Source organism: Channa argus, chromosome 1 (genome assembly GCF_033026475.1).
Source record: "Channa argus isolate prfri chromosome 1, Channa argus male v1.0, whole genome shotgun sequence".
Classification (NCBI taxonomy): Eukaryota; Metazoa; Chordata; class Actinopteri; order Anabantiformes; family Channidae; genus Channa; species Channa argus.
In genome coordinates this window covers 23,073,724-23,090,111 of record NC_090197.1, presented here as the reverse complement: position 1 = coordinate 23,090,111, position 16,388 = coordinate 23,073,724, and the positions used below count along the sequence as shown (strand labels likewise).

Sequence of the window (16,388 nt, the reverse complement as noted above, 5' to 3'; positions counted from 1 at the left end):
AAATGCAACAACAAGTAAAACCTGTCGTTTGCTAATTAGTTTATACCTGCTGTATAAACTTATAAACCTACTGTATAAAAGACTGGTGCTCAGCAGCCTGCGGTGGCTGTTGTTTGATTCCCCTTTTTAGGATGTTCCATAGATTTTCTATAGACAGGCTACTAAAGCACAAACACTGTGTTTGTATGCAGAATGAGGCCTGCTGTAATATCCACTTACAGTACTTCCCTGAAAACTATGTTTTGTTTGGTGTCAGTGTTACTATTACATATATACAAGTCACCCATGTGGGGTCAACAATGCAGCCAATATCATTTATGATGGATTTTTTGCTTATAACAGTCTGTAAAACAAATAAATATGACATCAGCTCAGGCCCAGATATATTGATGGCCTTTTTGCACAGAAGTCATATATGGCTTCCTCCTTATGTAACAGAGTTTCATGCTGACTTTCTGGATACAGTGGTGGACAATGCTTTTCCAAAATACTTCAAAAGAGTATCATGGTAGCATGACAGTTGCTCATGGTCCTGCATGTTTAACAGTGTTTTTCACCCTTGGTTTTAGTCCCTGAATATCTTCATTGGATTGGTCGACCGCCACCGGTGCTTATCTACAGGGTGCCGGTGGAAATTGTGCTACTCTGGGTTAAAGATAGATAGGAGGAAGGCGTGTTCATAGGGAGGAAAGAGTTCGTAGAGAGAAAAGGAAAGCCAACAGTGTAGCACTGACAGTAGGAACTTTGAATGTTGGGACTATGACAGGGAAGGTTGGTACATATTTGGTTGGTTGACATAACTCAGAATAGGAAGGTGGATATATTGTGTGTCCAGGAGACCAGTGGTAAAGGTAGAAATGCTCGAAGCTTAGGAGCAGGGTTTAAGTTGTTTTACCATGGGATGGATAGGAAGAGAAATGGAGTCCTGAAAAAGGAGTTAGTGAGGAATGTTCTGGAGGTGAAAAGCGTGTCTGACAGGGTGATGAGTCTGATGTTCAATGTTGTTAGTTGTTATGCCCCACAGGTAGGATGTGAGTTAGAAGAGAAGCAGAAATTCTGGAGTGAGCTAGATGAAGTGATGCAGAGCATCCCCAGAGGTGAGAGAGTGGTGATTGGTGCAGATTTAAATGGACATGTTGGTGAAAGGAACAGAGGTGATGAGAATGTGATGGGCAGGTTTGATCTATAGGACAGGAACACAAAAGGACAGATGGTGGTTGACTTTGCAAAAAGGATGGAAATGGCTGTAGTGAACACTTCTTCCAGAAGAGGCAGGAACGTAGGGTGACGTACAAGAGCGGAGGTAGAAGCACTCAGGTGGACTACATCTTGTGTCGATGTTGTAATCTGAAAGAGATCATTGACTGTAAAGTATTGGTGGGGGAGAGACAACACAGGATGGTGGTGTGTAATATGAAGAGATGGATTTGTACAGGTTGGCCAGACAAAGAGACAGAGATGGGAAGGATGTGCAGCAGGTTAGGGTGATTAAAGATAAGGATGGAAATGTATTGACAGGTGCCAGGAGTGTGATGGGAAGATGGAAGGAGAACTTTGAAGAGTTGATGAATAAGGAAAATGGAAGAGAACAGAGAGTAGAAGAGGTGACTGGTGTGGAGCAGGAAGTAGCAAAGATTAGTAAGAGTGAAGTGAGGAGGACGTTCAAGAGGATGAAGAGTGGAAAGGCAGTTGGTCCTGATGACATACCTGTGGAGGTATGGAAGTGTCTAGGAGAGGTGGCAGTAGAGTTTCTGACTAGTTTGTTGAACAAGATCTTGGAGAGTGAGAGGATGCCAGAGGAATGGAGAAGTGTACTGGTGCCAATTTTTAAGAACAAGGGAGATGTGCAGAGCTGTGGCAACTACAGAGGAATAAAGCTGATGAGCCACACAATGAAATTGTGGGAAAGAGTAGTGGAAGCTAGGCTAAGGGCAGAGGTGAGCATTTGTGAGCAGCAATATGGACATGTATGAGAGCTGCAAGACCGTGGTGAGGTGTGCTGCAGGTGTGACAGAGGAGTTCAAGGTGGAGGTGGGTCTGCATCAAGGATCAGCTCGAAGCCCCTTCTTGTTTGCTCTGGTGATGGACAGGCTGACGGATGAGGATAGACAGGAATCTCCATGAACAGAGGAATGAAGCTTAGCCGCAGTAAGACAGAATACATGTGTGTCAATGAAAGGGGCCCAAGTAGAACAGTGAGGTTACAGGGAGCAGAGGTGAAGAAGGTGAAGGACTTTTAAGTACTTAAAGTCAACAGTTCAGAGCAATGGAGTGTGGAAAAGAGCGTGTGCAAGCAGGTTGAAACGGGTGGAGAAAAGTGTCACGTGTGTTGTGTGATAAAAGAGTATCAGCGAGAATGAAAGGAAAGGTGTTCAAGACGGTGGTAACGCCAGCGATGTTGTTCGGCTTAGAGACAGTGGCACTGAAGAAAGAAGAGATTTACTGATATAGTGAGAGAGGACATGAAGTTTGTTGTGGTAAAAGAACAGGATGCAGAGAATAAGCTTAGATGGAGCTACATGATTCACTGTGGTGACCCGTGAAAGGAAAGAGCCGGAAGGAAAAGAAGAAGTCCCTGAATATCTATACAATACACTGTAGATGGTGAAAGACCTAAATTCTTTTCTAATCTTGTGTTGAGAAAATTTTTTGTAACTATTAATTCTCTTATAAGGTTTGGCAGTAAGTGATGAGTCAGGACCCATGTTTGTTTGCAAAGATGAGCCTTTGGTGGAGGCTCTTTTTTTGCACAATCATGATACCCTTACCAGTTACCAGTATGTTTCAAGCATTTACCTGTACATTTTTCTTCTTCTTATACTGTATTTATAAAATACAATTAAGTTGGTCAGTAAATACACTGAAAAACCTGTTCAAGCAAATTGACAAACACAAAGTTTAGTTGTTGTTTTTTTTTAGCATTTTAGGAAAATGTTCAGCTTTTATGATTTGGTACTGATTATTTCTGTGTTTCAGATCAGTTGTGAGCCACCCCCATTAATGTTTCTCCAGTCACAACAATAAGATTGCAGCATTGGTCAAATGATTCTAAAGTGTAATAATGGTTGAAGTTGTATCATGAAGTTCCTCATGCAGTGTACTCACACAGATTTGTTAATATTACTTGTTAATATTAGATACAAGCTCTGAAAGCCACACTCCTATCAGCTTAAACCAAGCTGAGCAGGGTAATGTGATTTCCAATGCATCTAATCACTGGGCTGTTTAATATGAATATGTTCTTCACAGTAGAGTAGCTCTCAAAGCTCCCTTATGTGGCACTATTTCGTCTCAGTTGTCTGAAAATAATGAACATGTTTTCTTTGGTAGTAGATTACCCCGATGGGATAATGTCATGCCTACACCCACTGGTGGAGTTAGGATTTCAATTAACACTTATTGTGTAATTATTGTCGCATGAAAATACACCAGATAGAGTGTTCCTGATGATTTGCTTATCACATTGGCTGACTTTTGAGGATAATGCATTTCTAATTGACCTGGATGAGGAGAAGGCTTTGGATTCCGCTTGTTTCACGGGCTGGAACCTGTGATTTGAATATTTTCCTTGTGTGCAAACCTACTTGACTAACTACTCTGACTGCTTTTTTCATCTTAGGTGAGATTGAGGCTCCACTAAGGTTAAAACTGTTTTGTTTCTGGAAATACCAGGTCAGGAGGTTCTCTGAAGCATACTTCTTCACTGAACATCCCAAAGAGATATCACTGACTTTTCAAGAGGAGCTGTAAGTATTTTCCTTCGCAGTAAGAGCAGAATTAGTTCTGTGAAATATACATTTATGATATTATTCTTCTAATTCAGAATTAATAGACATGGCCAGATAGCTGCAGACGTGCGAAGCTCCGAGTACCTGACCAAGATGCCTCCTTTACCTGTTGAGTGCCTGGATATTGATGGAGACTGGAACAGCCTGCCCATCATCTTTGAGGACAGATATGTGGAATCTCCTCAAAAACGTAATATACCAGTAGAAATGGTTCTGAAAGCTTGGTCATATTTACAACTTATCACTGATTTTAACTTTGGAAGATAAAAACCTTTCTAGAACTGCAATATGCTTGCCTTTCCAGAGTGGGTATCACATGTGCCAATTTTTGCAACAACCGATGAGCAGACCAACTCCAACCCTGCCGTCACTGCCGCCAACAGGATTCTTGAAAGTGGCCAGGGATCCAAATCACCAGCAACATCCCAGGATCCCTTGGACAATGATGATTGCATGGACCTGCCCACATATGTCTCTCTAATAGCAGAGCAGAGTAAGACCTGCACCAATGTCAGAAGTATCCAGAGCCCTATTCCTCCTGAGGACAGATGTGTGCTCTCTCAAGCAGATGCAGAAAACATGAAGGAACCAGCAGGAAAACAAGGCCAGGTTGAGAACCACAGTTCAGGTCTGGGAAACAACACAAATAAGCCATCTGATGTGCATGCATTTCAAGGAAGAGAAGTCCCCATTTCCTCTTCAAGACACAATCTTCCCATTGACTCTAATAACAGCAAAGATGAGTCTCCTGGTCATCATGACATAAAAAATACAATCCGACAATGCAATGGAACAGAGGACACCAATGCAGGAGAGTGTGAAAACACCGAAGAGGAGTCTGACATTGCAATGCCATTAAATCACTCTGTGGATGATGACAGCGAGGACGTTCCTCTCAGTGATCTACTGACTGCCTATGGACACACGGTTGTACCGTCCTTTCCTGTTGATCTCAGAAAGGATATGACTCATCGCGGAGGCCTGGTCAGCTCCAAGATCATGAAGCGCTCGTCTTCAGTTATTTCTGACTCAGGTATTGAGAGCGAGCCTAGCTCAGTGGCATGGCCCTTGGAGGTTGTACTACGAAGCCAACCCCCTTTAGACTTCTCCAGCGAGCGAGAGATACCGCAGCGAATAGTGTGTCGACATCCAGTTCATCGCAGCTCTCTGGAAGGCCTACAAATGGAGAGCAATGGAAGTCTTCCCAGTGCAGGCATACAGGCCTCACTTACCTCTATTAGCTCCCTGCCCTATGAGGAGGACCAGCAACAGAGGCAGCTCAGCAAACTGACCAAGTCATTCTCTGCGCCACAAATAAGTAGTCCAGAAGACACTGAGGAAGACCATGTGCTGCTAAATCAGGATGCAGATACCAAAAACTTAGTGCAACTCCAGATTGTGGCAAGTAAAATTGAATGCTCCTCTCTGAACAGCAACCTGGATTCAGGGCAATCGGAATCATCTCTATTAGACACAAGTTCAATGCCAAACCTCAAGAAAAGCATTAGCTCTGAAAAGTCAAATCCTCCTAAGTTCCTGTCAGAGACATACAGAGCCAAGTCAGTGTTAAGTGGCGTGTCTGAAGTGTTGCTTTTACCAGAGGCTGTAGAAGGTGCTCATGTGAAGGAAAGTGCTGTTATTGGCAGCCAAGGGGTGAATATCAACCATCAAACACACATCAATGAAGTAAATGTTTCAGTGGAGAATGTGCATTTTGTTAAATCGGAAGCAGTGCCCTGCAGCTGTGGAAACAAACCATGTATGCATAAAAGTTTTGGAGCTTTAGAGAGAATTAGATCTGGAGATGAGTGCCAGATTTTACATCAGATCAAACTGCTTGGTCTTGAGGATGAAGAGGATCTAGGTCTCTCTCAAAAACCTCTGGAACCTTCAGGGATTCAACCCTTAAACGAACTTTCCGAAAGCACAGCCACCCCCACAAAGAGGCCCAGTGACCTTACAGGGCTGACAGCCAATAATATCACATCAACTGTTGATCTTACTGGGATATCAATTAGTGATAAAGGACCTTTAGACTGTCAGACTAAGCCCTCTAAGATCCCTAACTCGGGTTTGGCTTTTATGAATAAGAAGATGGTGGAAGTGGTGAACATGTCAGTGTCCTGTGCCCCAACATGTTTACCATTTTCCTCTGCTCTGAGAGACTCTCCGTCTATAAGTGGAATGTCCGCTCGCCAGGCTACCTCACCTATCACCCATCAGCCCCTAGGCTCTTTTGGCATCATTTCCCCATCGTCGCTCAATCCCCTAAACATGGATGATGAGACCAACGAACGGATGCTGAAGTAAGTGGAGCAAAGTACGCATTGTGCTGTAATTATATTGGAATTGTATGAAATGACATAGGATTTTATTTTCAGCTTCAACATGTTGTCTCCTGTTATCTCTACAAAAAAATCAATACTGTTTACCAGCCATATTGAAGATCCAAAACAAAAAAGGGCCACTATCAACTGCAAATTAACTTTCTCACTTACTTTAGCTTTCTTCTAGGCAAAATGCCTGTCTACACAGACAATCCCTGACTCTTACCAAAAGCCAGACAACAGCTGGCCTTATACAACAATAGAAGTCTAAGCATTGAGCTGAAAATTCCTAGTAGGCATGATAACACAGTATTTCTGTGCACACAGACAGTAAGACTGAATAAAAGCCTAACATTACCAGGTGACACTTTAAATAGCTTCAAAACTTAACTGCAAGTGTCAAAATGGGCCATTGCTGATGCTAAAAGTTTGGTCCTGCTGCTTTTTTTTCTTGACCTCAAACAGCAATGACTTTTCTGAATTTAGTTGGATTTAAATGCACAAGCATGTGGGTGTCATCAAGTAATGCTCGTTAAACTGGAGGCTTTCTTCCAAGAAAACTTTATTTAAGTGAGATTACAATCAACACCAGCTATTGGAAACAAGTCCAAAACACAAGGCTTTATGGGTATGCAGAGACAGCTCTTGACGAGAGGTGCAGTAGCTGGCAGTTACTCATGCTTGGAAAGCTGAGCATAACAAAATGAAGTGAGGGCAAATTTGTAGCGAGGAAGTGAAGACGAGGTGAAATGCCTCCTGAGTGTATTAAATCACATCAAAGAGTGTGCAGACAAATCCATCATGATTAGCTGAAAGTACCGAAGTTGGAATCGGATTTGAGTTGACTCCTTAAGGCTAAAATCTGTAACCTGGCGGGATGACAGAGTAGTAAAACTTAAAGAAGCTACTTGTGAGTTTATGAGGTTTTGTTCATAAGCCTTGTTTTTCTTGGAGCCACGTAGTGTGGACTAATAATAATCAGACACAAAAATACAAGGACATTATATTTTGGACCAAAGGGACAAACTGAAGGAGTGATTTGTCTTAAGAGATTAACTGTTACACAATATTTTGCCAAATGTCATCTTAAAGGTGAATTTGATTTGTGACCGTATACTGTATACTTGTACGTTATTTGATTGTCTTTGCGCAACTGTTATGAAACTTGTTTTCAATGTATTTCTAACATACAGGTTTGAATCTCTCTGGGTTCTTTCTGAATGTCATTTCCCTCTTCTCTAGTTTCTTCAAAGCCAAAGAGGAACTGTTCAAAGAGCTGAACTTTCAGGCCAGCTTGTATAGTGACCTTCCTCTCCTGGCATCTGATCTGCCCTACTTCCCTCCTGAGGAGGATGATGAGGAGTTTGATGATGGCATACATCTTGTGGTGTGTGTCCACGGACTTGATGGTTAGTGTGCATACAGCCGAATGTTCTCATTTCCTTGCAATCCACCACAAGAACATAATAATTGTTATACTGACACATCATTAGCACACTTTACATTTTTTCATTTCAGTGTCCTATTAGTGTTGTAAATGTAATACTGTCTCAAGATTATGTCCTACTAAATTAAAATATCACATTGCACTGTATAGTCTGTGAATACTAATTCCTTATAACATATTCCAGGCATCTCTTAAATGATTAATGAGTGTTCTACTGAGTGTATAATTTCCTCTTTGCTTCCAGGAAACAGTGCAGACCTTCGGCTGGTGAAGACGTTTATTGAGTTAGGATTACCAGGATCGAGGCTTGACTTCCTCATGTCTGAAAGGAACCAGGTAAATTTTTAGAAGATGACAATGAGAGCAAACTGATAATATGAACAGTAAGATCCTGCGAAACGGCTTCAAAGCAAATGGCTGTGCTTTTCTTCTGCTCTATCCCTGCAGAGCGACACATTTGCAGATTTCGACACCATGACAGACAGATTGCTTGATGAGATCATACAGCATATCCGGCTGTACAACCTCACTATAGGGAGGATAAGGTCAGCTGCTGACTTTTAACAAACAACGTGCAACAAACATTTGTGATAGAATTATATGAGGGAAGCAAGAGCAGCATTGTTTTGGTCAGTAGATGGCAGCAGAGTATGTAATTATATCTGTCCTCATGAATGCCTTAACTCAAGGCATCAGTGTTTCATAAAATATACACTGTACACACACAAAAATGGATAAGTGGTAAAAAAAAAGGATGAAAAACTATTATCATATAGTGCCTAAAAGTTTCTGACTTTTGTTTGATAGAGCTATTCATCTTCCCACTTAATTGCCCTCAATGTGCCAATTTAGTTTTTCGTTCTTTTTTTTTGTTTGTTTTTTACAAGTTTCTATACAAGTTTTTTAACTTTCCTTTACTGTGGCTTATTCTCTGGAGAGTACATAAGTATCAAAGAAAAAAACCAATGGACTGCCACAAAAGCATCTGGTACTTTCCGCATTTCCTCTATATTTAGTTTGGTAGGAGACAGATGAGAAGAAGCAGACATGCCGATGAGGGAATTTAGGCAGCACTGTAGCAATACGGTAATTAAACTAAGTGACAGACATAGCCCCATGAATCTATTATTTCCCTCTGCTGGGAAGATGCTATGGTATGTCCTCTATGTTAGCATCATTAAGTTGTCTTTGAGAATGTTTAAACGCTTAACAAGTTAATTAATTTTCTTTAATTATCAGTGTTCAGCAAGAATGGTCCAAATAGCATTTGCTGAAATCTGTTCCTAGTTGGAAAAGATTCTATAATAAGATATTGCACAGAGTCATAGGTCGACAGCGTTGGAGGCACTGTTTTTCCAGCCACCCACTCAAGTTGCAAGTTTATGTCTCTGAAAGTTGCTTGTCTCTGGCCAACAGCTTCATTGGCCACTCTCTGGGGAACATCATCATCCGCTCGGTGCTGACGAGGCCTCGCTTCCGCTGCTATTTGCCCAAACTTCACACTTTCCTCTCGCTGTCGGGCCCACACTTGGGAACACTGTACAACAGCAGCACATTGGTCAGCACAGGTAAGGCCACTGCTCAGCTCTGGGAAAAACTCACACTGCAGATGTGCTGTATTAACAATGCAGTACGGTGCTGCACTATAATGTTTTGTGCTCCTCAGCATCATCTAGTCTTATATCTAAAAATATCATAAATACTGCTATGATTCTGTGCTGGGTGTTCTAAAAGCAGAAGGCCTTATTGTCTATGTGTGTGCGCGCGTGTGTTGCTTAGGTCTGTGGCTAATGCAGAAGTTAAAGAAATCAGGATCCTTGCTGCAGCTCACCTTCAGAGATCACGTTGATCCACGGAAAACATTCCTCTATCTCCTGAGTCAGAAACCAGGTATGGCATGGAAGCGTTCAGAAACAGAGACATTTTATTGACTATCTCACTTTATAGACTAGTACTTGAAAGACAATCTGTGCAAATATTCATGCAAATGTTGTCGTCTTGTCTTTTTTGTCAAATTTCTATGTGTCAGCTCGCTAACACTCAAACCCCTGCCAGCAAGTGGTGAGAGGCCTGTGAGAGGCCTCCCCACTGTGTGAGTGGAACAAAGCAGTCGTTTGTCACACAGGCTTGAAGAAGATAAGCCTGAAAATGCTTTTTTTTTTCCCCTCCAGAGCTGTGGCAAGCTGACAAAATGATCCAAACCCTGTCATTGGAAACCCACCAGTGCACTCCCTTAAAAGCACTGACAGGAGACTAGAGAAAGAAAAAAAAAAACAGTTTTATCGTATCAAGCCTGTCATTTAACTTTGTGATTATACTTTGCGTTTTACAACCAATTCACTCCTTTCCTCTGTCTGCAACCCCTTCTTTACACTCTGCAGCATCATTTACACATTTGTTTTGTGTCCTCTTAGGGCTCCAGTTCTTCAAAAATGTGGTGTTAGTGGCATCTCCACAGGACCGTTATGTTCCTTTCCACTCTGCCAGGATAGAGATGTGCAAAACTGCTCTCAAAGACAGAACAACAGGTCTGAAGAAGTGCATCTTATCGTTTACTGGATTTCCTTATCCTATCTTCCAGTATTTTAGGGTTATTGATTATAAACCATCCCAAATTTTCTCTTCAAATATGCAGGCTACTACTGAGTACTGATCTTATAGCAGTAACTACAACTATGTGGAACAGGACTTGTTTTACGTCACTGTGTAATTTTTGAAAAGCAAATAAAACAGCGTTCCTCTTACATATTAAAAGCTAATGCATAAATAATAAAACACTATCTTTATTTAGTACAGTCATGATTTTGCTGGTGCCTTTTCATTGTATGTTTGCTGGTATGACCAGGGTTAGCAAAGGTTTCGCTGTAATTGACATCACTAAAACAACTTTGTCAAGTTCTATGTAGACACTCAGCAAACTATGTAACATTTGACAAAATATGTTATGATAATGTACATATACAAATTCTGAGTGACTGAAATGTTACTACACGCACTAAGAACATCAAAGTGAACAATATGATAGATGTGCAGTACTAAGTACCTTTTGCACAAACCTTCTGTACCAGGCCAGAGTTAATTGGGAACTACATCACAGTTGCCAAGGCTGGTACTACTACAGTGGTGTTAACATGAGCTGTGGTTGAACAATTCATGACAGATGAGCACTGCTGTCCCCAGTTGGTGCCACAGCATGCACAGTGTCTGTTCGAACTAGTTTGATGTTAGGGGGACAAGTCAATCCAGTCCACTGGACAAGTTTTGGAGTGAAATTGACACATTTCTTGCAAATCTTTTACCTAGTGTGTAAATTAAAGTTGGCTGTGTCATCCTATATTTGTGCTTATTTCATTTTCAGCTGCTGCAATATTAAAAGATTCAGACAAAAAAGTTAGAGAACAAAGAAAAATGACCCTTGAAAATATGACAGCTATGACTCATTTGTCCAACTCGCTCTCCTTTTTCTCACTTTTTGTTCTCAAGGACCTGTGTACACTGAGATGATCAACAACCTCCTGCAGCCAGTTGTGGAAGCTGAAGAGTGCCGCCTCATCCGGCAGAATGTGTTCCATGCTCTGCCCAACACAGCCAACACCTTGATTGGCCGCGCCGCCCACATCGCTGTCTTGGACTCTGAGCTTTTTCTGGAGAAGTTCTTCTTGGTGACAGGGCTCAACTATTTTAAATAAAGGTGCTAGTACAGCAAGCCTACGGGACAGAACCTGTTAGGGGCAGGTGGAGCTGACATGGATGATAAGACCCTAACCGTCACTTTGTACATTATGTAATATATATATATCCCCTGGAATCCAAGAGGCAAGTTTCTACCTTTCCATTTGTTTAGGATTGTTAGCTGATCAGTATATTGTGACTGTTGAAATTGCTGACTCAGAATTCTGAGTTTGACGTGTAGCCATTCAAAACAAAACTTCTTACATCTTTAATGGCATTGATTGTAGATGTTTTGTTGGCCTTATGAATAACCTCTAAGCCAGAACACTAACCGATGCTAATTGTGGTCTAAAGCATTTATCTACTTTTCCTTTAGAGTTGGTTTAAAGCCTTCAGCACCATTTGATAAAATTCTTAAGGAGTAGACTGATTATAAACTATCCTTGGAACTGAGGCAATATATGCGCAGCATTTATCCCCTTGATTGTACATTAAGTATTTTGTTGTACAAAAGATAGATGTTTCTTTATACAGAAATGAATATATTGTTTACAATTAATTTTTTATCTGCTTGTGTATTACCAGTGTAAGTTGTCCACCTAAACGATCTTTTGTGTGTTATTATCATAAAAACTATCCAATGAAAATCAAAGTGTTTAAGTATACAATGCAGGTGAAAGTGTTATGTAGCCTCTTACTTAGAATAATTCTAACCATCTCTAAATAGTCTGCTTCCCATAAATTTATTTATTTTTAATAGCACATAATTTGAGCATATAGCACATATTGACCCTGATTTTTTAAAGTATTAGTCAACAACACAATGAGTATTTAATCTTCTTTAATACAAACTGGCCCTACAATCTAGATTAGCTTTTATTGTTTAACTAATTGATTCTGCTGATTGATTGAAAGGTTGCTTTACTAAAGTCATAATCTACAGATATATACATTGATTGTTCATCAAGCTCCACCCTCATAAATTACTGTTATGTCAAAGTTGCATCATCAAACACGGTGCAAATTCATTGTACCGACAGTAAATGGTTTAATACCAATAAGCTAACATAATAGAATAAATAGAAATGTTTTTATAGGTCAACCAGGAAGTTACAGTAGCATATTCCTGGTTTCCTCGACTAAAAATCAATGGGATTTTTTTTCCATTTGTAGTAATAGACCCAGTGATAAACAAAAGTTTATGATACTTACAAGCAAGATAATCTTCACAAACACCACTTTAATGATGTTACCAGCTTAAACAGAATTGCCAAAGGTAAAAGGCTAATAATAGGTTATAAACTAACTACATGGCGGTGGCATGAATGGCATAACATCTTTGCCATAGAAGGTTTTCTTCTATTAGGGACCGAATGAAGCTTGTGATCACGAGTTATACCCTTATACCAGACATCATTAAATAAACCCATAGACTTTAGAATAAGGGAATGCTAAAATGCTACGTATAGTCCAGGTTTTAGGATTCATTTCTACAGCACTGCAATTGAACAGTACCAGTCAAATATTAAACTTCAAAGTGAACAACCTAGCTAGTTGTTTAGGTTAATGTGATAATTGAAATCTCAACTGAATCTGTGGTTAACAACAGTATACATGGAAATCGACTAATTTAGTTTGAATATTGCGCTGCTTCGCTTATGTATAGTATGCATTCAGATTTTAAAGCAGCATATTTACACCTTAACATTACAAAAGGCAAATGTTAATGGTATTTCGCATTATTGACTAAAATGATGGAGCAAGTCGGAGGTGCTAACATTAGCCAAAACTCTACTCTAGCACCTGTAACTAGCTTCAGCCAAAAGGAGTCAACAGCTTCATTACACTGAAGATATGCTAGTCGTGAATATGTTTTTTACAAAGTAAGGCCGCAACCTCACACACAATTGTAACCTAGTTCATTACTTGTCCTTGAACGTCCAGTACTGTAATGCTTAGTTACTACTGTAAGTAGTAGTTAGCCAAACATGCTAACAATTGTAGCTTACATTAGAGCAGATGAACAGAGTATTTAATTCCTTCCATGTGCGAAGGGGTTTGTGATTGGTAAATTGTTTTGACAAAGCTGTCTAACAATATTGAGGTAGAGACAGACGTGGGTTGATACAATCAACAGCAAATACATAAACATATGAAGTGACAAATGATCAACAATCCTTTGTTATAATGGTCATTTGCTTAATGTTTTAAATTGTACATTCAAATCGTCTACACAGATGGATTCCATAAGGCAATTTTAAACAATTTTTAAAATAGCAAAAAAATCAGGGTCGCTTTTATTTTCTGGAAAACTGGATGATTTTGCATACTACTGACCCAATGCCAAAATTCTTCCTCACACTGTCATTTTATATTAACCAAGTTGAATATGATGCATGACAGCAGGGAAGCACCATAGTAGCAGGCACTGTCTGTTTATTGCAATGTGTTCTTCATCTCATCAGCTAAAGCTGAATTCTGCGTTGGAAATTATTTTTAGTTTTCTCTACACCCTTTCCTGTCACATTCAAGTGTGACACAAAGAGGCGTAATTTTCCAGGATATGGGTGAGGACTGCTTCTTTCTTACTGTGCTGTCCATCAAATATTGTGTACATTCTGACATTAGACAAGTGTTGTCCGTAATGGATGTGCATCTGTTGCATATGTACTTATGTACATACACAGAATTATGTTGAAGCTTTGCACTGGTTTGATGGTAAGCACATTTATTGACAGCCTCAAATCCTCCACTAGCTTAACAAATCTAAACAGCTACTTTTTACTCGTTTTTGTTGTTTACCCATGCACTGCTTCTTTAGACCTGAAGACCGTGTCCTGCCTTTGTTGCGAAAACTGACCTTCGCTGTCCATCCCATCCATTCATGCATTGTATTGTCTTCAAAGTGTTCTGTCTCTGAGCACAAGCAGTGACATTGGAAAGTGCTCTTTTCTGAGCAAAAGCGATTGCTGAGGCACTGCATGGTAAGCAGAGTGTCACCGTGATTGACTCTAATCAAACAGGTTCCTTTAGGACACAAGGATCGTTCCGAAAAAGCCCCTGTGCAAAGCCGCGTAAGCAATCTGCAGGCACTGCCATGCATCATGCATCATTTCTCAATTCCCCCTCAAGACACACATTGGAACACATGCTGTATATGGATGAGGTCTTAGCTTGTTTGCTTTACTCCACATGTGTGTTTAAGACTGTGTGTGTTTATCCAAAAGGGTCAATGTGAATAAATGGAGGGAAAAGGTGTTTGTTATATTGGTATATTGGCAGCTTCAAGGGCAACTAAATGTTTCACATGAAAGTGTGGTATATAAGATCAGAAAGACTGTTTTTGCATTACAGTACCATCATATATGTATATATACACACACACACACACACACACACACATATATATATGTGTGTGTGTGTGTGTGTGTGTGTTTTTTTATGACTTAAAATGAAAGTGTGTGGTAATGCTGCTGGCATACCAGAATAAATTCAGAGGTGATTCATAAACCCAATAGATCCTTGCAAGTGCTGTCAATCTTCAAAACTAGCTGACTTGAACTTTTTGTATTTAATTGCCCTTTACTCTGTAGTGTGTGTGTGGAAGGTAAAGGAGTGTAATGAAAAGGAGGTGTGTAATCAGTGTCTTCTTGTCTCTGGAACATTCTTCATGTGTTTGAACTGAATGTAAAAAAGTGTTTAACATCACTGTGAGAAACATGTATTTATTTGATTCTGCAGTTCTTTTGCTGAATGTAAAACATGTAAAGTACAGTAAATATTACTTACTCTGTGCCAATACTACTATAATATTTTTCTATGTTGCTCACTGTACTGTATGTATTCCTTAGTAGCTTGTGCTCTCTGTAGAAATATAAATACCAATACACACACACATTATATATATATATATATATATATATATATATATATATATATATATGTGTGTGTGTGTGTGTGTATATGTGTATATATATATATATATATATATATATATATATATATATGTATATATATATATATGTGTGTGTGTATATATATATATATATATATATATACACACACACATATATATATATATATATATATATATACACATATACACACACACACACATATATATATATATATATATATATATATAAATAAAACATAGTATTATAACAGATATTACAATAAAATGATTCTCTTGCATAATTATTTAGTTAACTGTGTTTCTCCTGTTAGCTTCACAACATGCTAAAATAGTTTTTATTAGCTACTATTAATGTCAATTATGAAATTTCCTAATGCAATTTTAATCTAAAGTTATTTCACATCTACGGTAACGGACAAAGTTAATAAGCTAATAAAAGCTTCTTCAATATATAGTTTAAATCCTAACCATTCATATTGCGTACATCAACTTTTGATAGTACCTCCCAGAGCTAAAGAAGACATTGTGTAAGAGTTTGCAGTCGTACTTTTGGTAGAAAGTATAATAAACTTTGTGTAAATCAAATAACTATTGAGTTGTACACATAGTACAATGAAACATTTTGGCACAAAGGACATTAGAAGGCATAATAAATATTGTACAAAGCAAATAGAATATTCTGTTTGGTTTAAATATTAAAGTTATTCTAAGGTTTTGTCAGTGTAGAAGAGCTTCAAAAGAAATCAACTTTTAAAGGCTGATTTCTTTTTTCACAAATCATAACCAACAATGTATTAGTTATACAGCTTTTTCAGGCTGTCTGTTGTTAATGGATTCAAGGCCATTAGTTCTAACTGAATACTTAAAGCTTTAAAGGCAGCTTCTAAATATATAGTTACATTTTCTAAAAAAAAAAAAAAAAAAGGCAGTTTTGACAACAGCTGGAAACTTTTTAGTTATTAACTAATATTATTCAAACAGGAGAACATGTAGGGCTTCAGTTAGTATATCATAGTGAATTTTTGAGTACAATTTATAGGTGCAAAACACAGTATGTAACATAGACTATCTTTGATGTAGAGGCACATTAGGATGGATACCCTACATAGAGTCCTTATTGTACTGCCTGCAGGACCTCAAATGTCTTCTCAATGTCTTGATTTTTTTATAATTTAAATCAAAGGAAAGCTGATTTTCGTTATTGGACTATTTGAATTCCTGTTGACTAGCTGTCCTGA

The 16,388-nt window shown here is 39.0% G+C and overlaps 1 protein-coding gene across 7 annotated transcripts in view; it reads left to right on the top strand.

The window, feature by feature from the left end:
- The window catches only part of fam135b (family with sequence similarity 135 member B), a 45,857-nt gene extending 30,828 nt beyond the window's left edge, over nucleotides 1-15,029 (top strand). For all 7 annotated transcript variants that reach the window (XM_067508103.1, XM_067508095.1, XM_067508140.1 and 4 more), the window contains 10 exons: nucleotides 3,673-3,746; nucleotides 3,824-3,978; nucleotides 4,093-6,094; nucleotides 7,358-7,524; nucleotides 7,807-7,898; nucleotides 8,010-8,107; nucleotides 8,979-9,130; nucleotides 9,342-9,452; nucleotides 9,977-10,090; nucleotides 11,046-15,029. In XM_067508103.1, coding sequence (XP_067364204.1) covers nucleotides 3,673-3,746; nucleotides 3,824-3,978; nucleotides 4,093-6,094; nucleotides 7,358-7,524; nucleotides 7,807-7,898; nucleotides 8,010-8,107; nucleotides 8,979-9,130; nucleotides 9,342-9,452; nucleotides 9,977-10,090; nucleotides 11,046-11,251 — 3,171 coding nt within the window. In that variant the 3' untranslated portion in view covers nucleotides 11,252-15,029. The remainder of the gene's footprint in view (nucleotides 1-3,672; nucleotides 3,747-3,823; nucleotides 3,979-4,092; nucleotides 6,095-7,357; nucleotides 7,525-7,806; nucleotides 7,899-8,009; nucleotides 8,108-8,978; nucleotides 9,131-9,341; nucleotides 9,453-9,976; nucleotides 10,091-11,045) is intronic.
- The last annotated feature ends 1,359 nt before the right edge of the window (nucleotides 15,030-16,388 follow it).